Source organism: Arvicola amphibius, chromosome 1 (assembly GCF_903992535.2).
Source record: "Arvicola amphibius chromosome 1, mArvAmp1.2, whole genome shotgun sequence".
NCBI classification, from domain to species: Eukaryota; Metazoa; Chordata; class Mammalia; order Rodentia; family Cricetidae; genus Arvicola; species Arvicola amphibius.
Genome location: NC_052047.1, coordinates 101,727,644 through 101,737,326, shown reverse-complemented (window position 1 = coordinate 101,737,326; position 9,683 = coordinate 101,727,644). Strand labels below are relative to the sequence as shown.

The 9,683-nt window shown below is 45.3% G+C and overlaps 1 protein-coding gene across 1 annotated transcript; it reads right to left on the bottom strand.

Moving 5' to 3' along the window:
* Positions 1–7,836: 7,836 nt before the first annotated feature.
* Positions 7,837–8,673, bottom strand: Nfilz (NFIL3 like basic leucine zipper). The gene has a single exon (XM_038332699.1). It carries the CDS (start codon positions 8,671–8,673, stop codon positions 7,837–7,839), a length of 837 nt encoding a protein of 278 aa, XP_038188627.1.
* Between the last annotated feature and the right edge of the window lie 1,010 nt (positions 8,674–9,683).

Genomic DNA, 9,683 nt, shown 5'->3' with positions numbered 1-9,683 from the left:
CTCGTGGATTGGGAGGATCAACATAGTAAAAATGGCAATTCTACCAAAAGCAATCTATAGATTCAATGCAATCCCAATCAAGGTCCCATTAAAATTCTTCACAGAGATTGAGAGGACAATAATCAACTTTATATGGAAAAACAAGAAACCCAGGATAGCCAAAAAAATCTTATACAATAAAGGTTCTTCTGGAGGCATTACCATCCCTGACTTCAAACTCTATTACAAAGCTACAGTATTGAAAACGGCTTGGTATTGGCATAAGAACAGAGAAGTTGACCAATGGAATCGTATAGAAGACCCGGATCTTAAACCACAAACCTATGAACACCTGATTTTTGATAAAGGAGCCAAAAGTACACAATGGAAGAAAGAGGGCATCTTCAACAAATGGTGTTGGCATAACTGGATGTCAACCTGTAGAAGATTGAAAGTAGATCCATATCTATCACCATGCACAAAACTCAAGTCCAAATGGATTAAAGACCTCAATATTAATTTGAACACATTGAGCTTGATAGAGGAGAAAGTGGGAAGTACTCTACAACAAATGGGCACAGGGAACCGTTTCCTATGCATAACCCCAGCTGCACAGACTTTAAGGGCAACATTGAATAAATGGGACCTCCTGAAGTTGAGCAGCTTCTGTAAAGCAAAGGACACTGTCACTAAGACACAAAGGCAGCCTACTGACTGGGAAAAGATCTTCACCAACCCTGCAACTGACAAAGGTCTGATCTCTAAAATATATAAGGAACTCAAGAGACTAGACGGTAAAAAGCCAATTAACCCAATTAAAAAATGGGGTGCTGATCTGAACAGAGAATTCTCAACAGAAGAAGTTCGAATGGCCAAAAGACACTTAAGGTCATGCTCAACCTCCCTAGCTATCAGGGAAATGCAAATCAAAACAACTTTGAGATATCATCTTACACCTGTCAGATTGGCTAAAATCCAAAACACCAATAATAACCTTTGCTGGAGAGGTTGTGGGGTAAGGGGCACACTCATCCATTGCTGGTGGGAATGCAAACTTGTGCAACCACTTTGGAAAGCAGTGTGGCGGTTTCTCAGGAAATTCGGGATCAACCTACCCCAGGACCCAGCAATTCCACTATTGGGAATCTACCCAAGAGATGCCCAATCATACAACAAAAGCATATGCTCATCTATGTTCATAGCAGCACTATTTGTAATAGCCAGATCCTGGAGACAGCCTAGATGCCCTTCAGTGGAAGAATGGATGAAGAAACTGTGGAATATATACATGCTAGAATACTACTCAGCGGTAAAAAACAATGACATCTTGAATTTTGCAGGCAAATGGATGGAAATAGAAAACACTATTCTGAGTGAGGTAACCCAGACCCATAAAGATGAACATGGGATGTACTCACTCATATTCGGTTTCTAGCCATAATTAAAGGACATCGAGCCTATAAATTTGGGATCCTTGAGAAGATAATAAGAAGGTGAACTCCCAAAAAAAGATACAGTAATCCTCCTGGATATTGGAAGTAGACACGATCGCCAGGCAAAATTGGGAACTTGAGGGTTGGGCAAGACTGGGCCAAGGGAAGATGGGGAGAGAAAAGTGTGAAGGGGAGAGCGGGGGGAGCTCGGAGGAATGGGGTGCTTGGGATATAGGAAGGGTGGATATGAGAGCAGGGAAGCATATATCTTAATTTAAGGAGCTACCTGAGGGTTGTCAAGAGACTTGACCCTAGAGGGGTTCCCAGGTTTCCAGGGAGACGCCCCCAGTTAGTTCCTTGGGCAGCTGAGGAGAGGGAGCCTGAAAAGGCCAGTTCCTATAGCCATACTGATGGATTTCTTGCATATCACCATAGAACCTCCACCTGACGATAGACGAAGAAAATGACAGAGCCCCACCTTGGAGCACCGGACTGAGCTCCCAAGGTCCTGATGAGGAGCAGAAGGAGAGAGAACATGAGAAAGAAAGTCAGGACCGTGAGGGAACCTCCAGCTGGCGACAGATGGGGAAGGTGACTGAGCCCCACATTGGAGCACTGGACTGAGCTCCCAAGGTCCCGATGAGGAGCAGAAGGAGCGAGAACATGAGGGAGAAAGTCAGGAACGAGAGGGGTGCGTTCACTCATGGAAACGGTGGGACAGAACTAATGGGAGATCACCAACTCCAGTTGGAATGGGACTGATGGATCATGCGACCAAACCCGTCTCTCTGACTGTGGCCAACAGCGGAGGCTGACTGAGAAGCAAAGGACAATGGCGCTGGGCTCTGATTGTTCTTCATGGACGGGCTCTGTGGGAGCCTTCTCAGCTTGGTCGATCACCTTCCTGGACCTGGGGGGAGTTGGGAGGACCTTGGTCTTAGCATAGAGTGGGGAACCCTGATGGCTTCTTGGCCTTGAGAGGGAGGGAGGGGAGGTATGGGTGGAGGGGAGGGGAGGGAAGGGGGAGAAGGAGGGGAGGGAAGGGGGAGGAGGAGGGGAGGGAGGGGGAGGAGGAGGGGAGGGAGGGGGAGGAGGAGGGAAGGAGATGGAAATTTTTAAATATAAAAAAAAAATAAACCATGAGAAAAAAAATGTTTATTTATTTATTATGTATAAAATATTCTGTCTGTGTGTATGCCTGCAGGCCAGAAGAGGGCACCAGACCCCATTAGAGATGGTTATGAGCCACCATATGGTTGCTGGGAATTGAACTCAGGACCTTTGGAAGAGAAGGCAATGCTCTTAACCTCTGAGCCATCTCTCCAGCCCCTGGAGACTTACTATTAATTATGAATGCTCAGCTTAGCTTGTCCCACTAGCTCTTTTAACTTAATTTATCCTGTTTCTATTCATCTACGTTTTGCTTTTTTACCTTTCTTTCATTCTGTATGTCCTACCTTCCTGCTTCCTCTACACCTGAGTGCCTGGCCCCTGGCGTCTCCCTGGCATTTCTTTTTCTTTCTTTCCTTTCTTTCTGAGCCTAAATCCCTCCTCCTACTTACTCTCCATGCACAAAAGTCCTGCCTATACCTCCTTCCTAGCTATTGGCCATTCAGGGTTTTTTTTTTCAGACCAATCAGGTACTTTAGGCAGGCAAGGCAAAACAGCAACACATCTTTACATAGTTAAATAAACGCAACATATCTTTGCCTAGTGAAACAAATATTCTGCAACACATCTTGTCTCTCACTGGCCTGGAGCTGGGTCAGGTAGGTTAAGCTGTCTGGTCAGTGAGCTCCAGGCATCTGCCTGCCTCTACTTCCCTTCTCACCATTACTGGGATCACAGCACACACCAACACATTGGCTTTTTACGTGAGCCCTGAGGATCCACATTCAGCTTCTCACTCTGAGGAGACAAACTCTTTTCCTGACTACTCCATAGATCAGTAAACAAACTCTGACTAAGTTACTGTGAAGAGGCTCCTGCGTGGTGGGGATGCCGCAGCCTGAGGCCTCCAGTGTGAGTGAGGGGATGGCTTAGGGGCCATGAGCACCTGAGTTCTAATCTCAGAGCCCAGGTAAAAGCTGGATGTGTGGCAGCCCACCTGTAATGCCAGCATCTGGGAAGTGGAGACAAGGAGTCTCCAGAGCAAGGCTGACAGCTAGACTAACCGAATCAGAGAGTTACAAGTGCAAGCAAGAGATCCGGCTTCAGAATATAAGGTAGAGAGTGATCAAGGAAGACAACAGACTGCAACTTCTAAATTCAACACACACACACACACACACACACACACACACACGTGTACCCTCACACACATGCAAACATGAAAACACACACATATGCTCACAAGAACTCGGATGTGTTCAGCCAGGGTGTGTCTGAGAAACCTTGCAGATAAAAGAGAGGAACCTAGCTACTTCAGTATCTTCCACATGCCTCATCGCTAGTCTTGGAAGTCACCAGCTGAAGCAGGTAGACATTTCCATGCTATCTTTATTGAACATATATAGACTCAGGACATCTGAAGCAAAAAGGAAATTTTAGACATTCATACCTAAAGAAATAGCATGGCATGAAAGGATGGATACAAGAGATAAAGTAACACATGATCACATGATTCCTAAAATTATTCCCTAAAGCTATCATGAAACTGACACCTATACCAAGGTTACCTGGGTACCCCAAAGTGCTAAGTATCTCACAGCTCTTACAATAGCACTTCTAGGAACCCACACAGGAAGAATCAGCTACTCAGTGGCTCTCAGAGGGAAGAAACCCAACTGCGATCCCAGCGCCCAACAATGTCCATCAACATCTTGTCAAGGTTCTGGACACTGATAGGAGTTTTCTCTTCCCACAAACTCTTAGTCTGGCTGACCCTCTTGCAACCCTTGCTTGGCCTCATAGAAGGAGCACAAAAAGAGACTGTTAAAAATATGAATCTGATGAATGAATACTTTTTGTTCAGTTTCTAGAGTCATCACATATATAAACAGCATTATTAAAAAGAATAAAGGAAAAACTGAAGGGAAGTCATTTTAAAATGAGAAGAAAGTCTCCTAAGCACATGAGCAAAGTAAGAAATGTGAGTCATTTATACACAGCAAGAAAAAAAGCTATCACTTGGGTACTGACTGAGTAAAGACTACACCAGGTGGTGTATGGGTAGAGTAACTGAACCAGACAAAATGGAGTCTGTAAGACCAAGTAGGTTTTCTTATGTCCTCACATAAGCAATCCCAGTTAAACTCATTGGGTCACCAAAAACAATGACAAGGAAGTAGAAGAAGGACTAGGTGAGAAGAGGAGGGGATCAGCAGGGATGGGTGGGGAAAAAGAGGGGATGAAGGATATGATCAAAATACATCATATACATGAAGAAAAGCATCATAAAAGAACTCATTATGTTTAAATATATGCTGAGTTTTTAGAGAAAAAAAACAGCTCTAGTCCCAAAGGTAGAGAAGAAAGCACTGGGGCTCGCATCCAGAGGAGTGCTGTCTGGTGTCTGGTCCTGACCCAGACAAGTCAGCTTCCACATGTACTGTAGGAATGCTCCTGACAGTTGATGGCCCTGCTATCCAGGACTATCCAGACTTCAGCCACAGAACCAGAAGAGAGGAGTCTCGTGCCTTTATTACCTCTCCCCACTACTGTAGTTAGAGCCACACAACCCAGAATCTAACAAAAATTCCTTCTTAAATGAGACACTGAAGAGGGTGTGGCCTCTGGCATTCAGGAAAGAAACGTGTATCAAGTGGTTATTTCTTCTGTACAGTTGGGAAGATCTAGTCCTCAAAGTCAGCAATAAGCTAGGGGAGAGGGAGGACAGTGAAGATACACAGTCACACACACACACAAAAATACACATCCAAACACAAATTCATGCAAATGCACATGCAAACACACAGACACACACAAACACATACATTGAAACTGCTAACCTGTTCCAGCAGTCTGGGACCCTGGTCCAAGACACAGAGAAGACATCTCAACAGGGTACATCTGATCCCTATCCCGATAGTAAGCAAATTCCCAAGATGACCTCCAAGAATTCAGGATTCAGACTCCCCAAGACATTATTTTCACTGGTGGTATGCCACACACTTATCTCTACGCTAGACACAGAAGGAAGGAGGCACAGGAGGAAGGAGACAAAGGAGGAAGGAGACAAAGGAGGGAAGGAGACACAGGAGGACAGAGACACAGGAGGAAGGAGACATAGGAGGACAGAGACACAGGAGGAAGGAGACACAGGAGGACAGAGACACAGGAGGAAGGCCAATTGAGTGACTCAGGAAGGAGACAATGAAGTAAGCAAATGAGGTGGGATAAACCGAAGAACAAATGAGCAGGAATTAGTGATTAAATGCATAAAGGAATGAAAGGAGGATGGATAGAACAGTAGATGGATGGAAAGACAGAAAATAAAAGGAGTAAAGGTAGATAGGTCGATGGGTTGAGGGATGGATAAAAATTGAAGAACAAGTGGGTGGATAGATGAATAGAAGGATGGATGATGAATAAACAGTTTGGAAGGGGAGTGAGAAGATGCATGGATAGATAGAATAATAGATGAGACGGTGTATAAAAACAAGAATTAATTGATGAATTGATGTATAGACGGATGAATTGATGGAGGATGAATAAATGAAGAATCAAATGGGTAGGAAGATAGATGGGTTGATGAAAGACTGATAAAAGAGTAAAGGATGAATGAATGAGCAAATAGATGATAAATGATTGATAGATGATAGATAGATGATTGATAGATGATAGATGATAGGTAGATGATAGAGAGAGATAGAGATGATAGATAGATAGATGATAGATAGATAGATAGATAGATAATTGACAGATGATAGATAGGCTGAAAGATAGATGATAGAGAGAGATAGAGAGAGAGATAGAGAGAGAGATAGATGGAGAGATAGAGAGATGATTGATGGATGATAGATAGATAGATAGATAGATAGATAGATAGATAGATAGATAGGTAGGTAGATGATAGGCGGACTCTTAGAGATCCTATTGTTCTTATAAAACGCCATAGCCATAAACATTTTTTTCTTTAAAATCTTTATTATCAGCATATATTTAAACATGTGAGTAAAGATAGATGATCGATAGACAGATAGACAGAGAGTCTTGAGAATTCTGCTGCTGCTGTGATAAAACACCATAGCCATGAACAAGTTGAGGAGGAAAGAATTGGCTTCAGCAAGAGTTGGATTCAGCTCACAACTCTCAGGTCATGCTCCCTTGCTAAGGGAAGTCAGAGCAGGGACTCAAACAAGGCAGGAGCTGATGCAGAGGTCATGGGGGAGTGCTGCCAGCTGACTTACTTGCTACTCATGGTTTGATCAGCCTGTTTTCTTATAATGCGCAGGACTCCCTGTCCAGGGTACCATGACATATGAGCAGCTGGGCTCTCCCACCTCAATCATCAAGAAAACGCACCACAGACTTGCCCATAGGCCAATCTGGTAGAGACATTTTCTCAGTTGGGCTTCCCTCTTCCAAAATATCCCTTATTTTAAGTTGACATAAAAAATTAGCCAGCACAGATAAATGGACAGTCAGACAGACAAACAGACAAATATAAAGGATGTCAGGTAGGCAGACAGGCAGACAGGTGAGCGGGAAAATAAATAGATTTTTAAGATAGATGAAAAGATGAAGATTGTGAAGAATGAGAGGTTTGATGGATGGATGGATGGATGCATGCATGGGTGGGTGGGTGGATGGATAGATGGGTGGATGGATGAAATATCAATAAATAGAAGGTTAAATGAGTAGGAAGAGTCGGGTGACACATGCTGTTAATCCAGCACTAGGGGAGGCAGAAGAAGCAGGCAGGTCTCTGAGTTTGAGGCCAGCCTGGTCTACAGAGTGAGTTCTAGGACAGACAGCCAGGATTGTTACATAGAGAAATCCTGTCTCGAAAAAAAAAAAAAAAGAAGAAGCAAGAAGAAGAACAGATAGATGGAAAGATGGATAGAAAGACATGGCAGGAAAATGAAACTAGATACATATGAAAGATGAGTAAACAATTGGGCTGGTGGGGGAAGAGGAGTTGGCTGGTGTGAGGATGAAGCAGAAATGGACAGCAACAAGCACTGGATGGACCGGTGGCTGATCGGGTGATGAGGAGTGAAGAGATGATGCAGCCAGAATTCAGAATTGAAAGCAAAGTAGAAATTATGACATTATCCAATATGGGACTCATCTTCTCTTCACCTAGAGCCCTGACCTTGGCTCTAGGAGGTGGACCCTCCCGGCGAGGGCACTTCCTACAGGCCCTGTCCAGTCCTTACCATCCTTTCCCGAAACCCACACTCAGTTTTAACCACCGCATTGCCAGTCTGGGCCTGGTCAAAGGCAGCTCTCAGAAGCTTGCCTGGCCCACCTCCCATCCTCAACATAAGCTGCTTACGGCTTGGGATTTGATGCGCAGCTTGTGAGGCAGGGAAATCTGAGCCAGACCCTCAGACCTGTCACCTAGGATAGGGCAGGTCATACCAGGTGAACACCCCATGGAACTCTCAGAGGATGGCAGTGATATATCTGAGGGCTCTGGGGCATGGGATCCTGTAGGCACAGGAGACCACAGCCTACAACAAGACTTGAGCTCTGCTCTGGGCCCCACATGCCCATCTAAGAAGTGACAACCAAAGACAGCAGCTGGGAAGGTGGAATGAAAGGTTCTGTCAACTATCACAGGGGTCATGGGCTCTGACTCCTGAAAGCATCCAGGGGAAGCAGCTAAGCCGGCCCACCCTTGAGCCACCAGGCAGCCTGAGCAACCCGGAATCCCAGAATCCATGGCATATGGTTTGAACAGGCAGTCATGGGCACCAGACAAAGATAAGAATGAGTCAGCCCCTGAGTGGGAGTCCCCAGTCCATGAGGATTTCCATAGCAAGGCCTGCAAGGGCAACGTCGGGGAACCACACACCGAAGGCAAAAGGCCAAATCGAAGTTTGAGCGCTTGCAGCTCAGCCCTTAGTATAGCGTTCTCCTCCAGCAGCATGGTCAGCCTGCCTTCAATGGCCACATCATTGAGACGTCGCTTTTCCCGGGACCGCTTGGCTGCCTCATTGTTCTTTCTCCGTTTCTCCCAGTAAATTGTGTCCTTCTTCTCTTCCGGCATAAACTCCCTCTGTCGGCGCACGATTGGACCTCTGCGAGTGCCCCAGAATGCTTTGCTGGGACACGGAGACATGCTGGGCAGACCCAAGGTATTCACATTCATAGCTGCCTCAGCACCTGGGGAAAATAAAAGAGGTCTTGGACCAGAGACAGGGGGCTGACCCAAGTGATTCTCGTCCCTCTAATTGGCAGTGTCCACCAGCTCCACTGGAGCATCAGACGGAGCACTGGGCTGGGGACAGATCCATATAGGGATGTAATGAGGAGAAAGGAGCTGGGGAGGGGGTGCCAAATGCGGGTGAGTTTGTATATGGTTTAAGAACACCTCAGTTGTCACAGAGATCTGTTTACGAGCTGTTCCTTTGGAGGACACATGTTCTTTCTAAAATGTTTTTCTTACCCCTGAGAAGATCAGCCTATACAAGAGCTGCGTAATAATCTCAGATCCGGAGGAAGACGGGAGGACGGATGTACCTAGAACGAGAGAATGTGTAAACACAGAGTTTCACTTGTCAAGCTGTGGCTCAGAAAATCAGTTGGTAGGGTCTGTGGAGCTGGTTAAAGAGCTTGTCTTACAAACAAGAGAACTGAGTTTGAATCCCAAAAACCACAGACCCAAAGCAAGGCAGCACGAGTACATAATCCCAATATCCTTATGGTGATATGGAAGGAGTCAGAAACGGGAGAACCCCTGGACCTCCCAGGCCAGCTAGCCTGGCATATACAGCGGCAGGACAACAAAAAGACCCTGTCTCAAACAAAATGAAAGATGAGGACCAACACCCAAGCCTGACTTCTTACCTCCAGAAGTGTATCGTGACACACGTGCTCGTTCCTTCTCTCTCTCTCTCTCTCTCTCTCTCTCTCTCTCTCTCTCTCTCTCCCCTCTCACACATACACACAGTCATATTATACACAAAAATAGCAAATTCATAATAGAATAATAAAAATATTAAAAACAAAAAGAATAACAAATTCATGTGATTTATGCCCAGATTTTAACTCACAGTCCATGGCCAGAATTTCACATCTGCCTGCCCACCCATCCAACACCCATCTGTACACCAGGTCCCACACAACTGTCCATCATCCACCATCACCTCACTTGTCAGT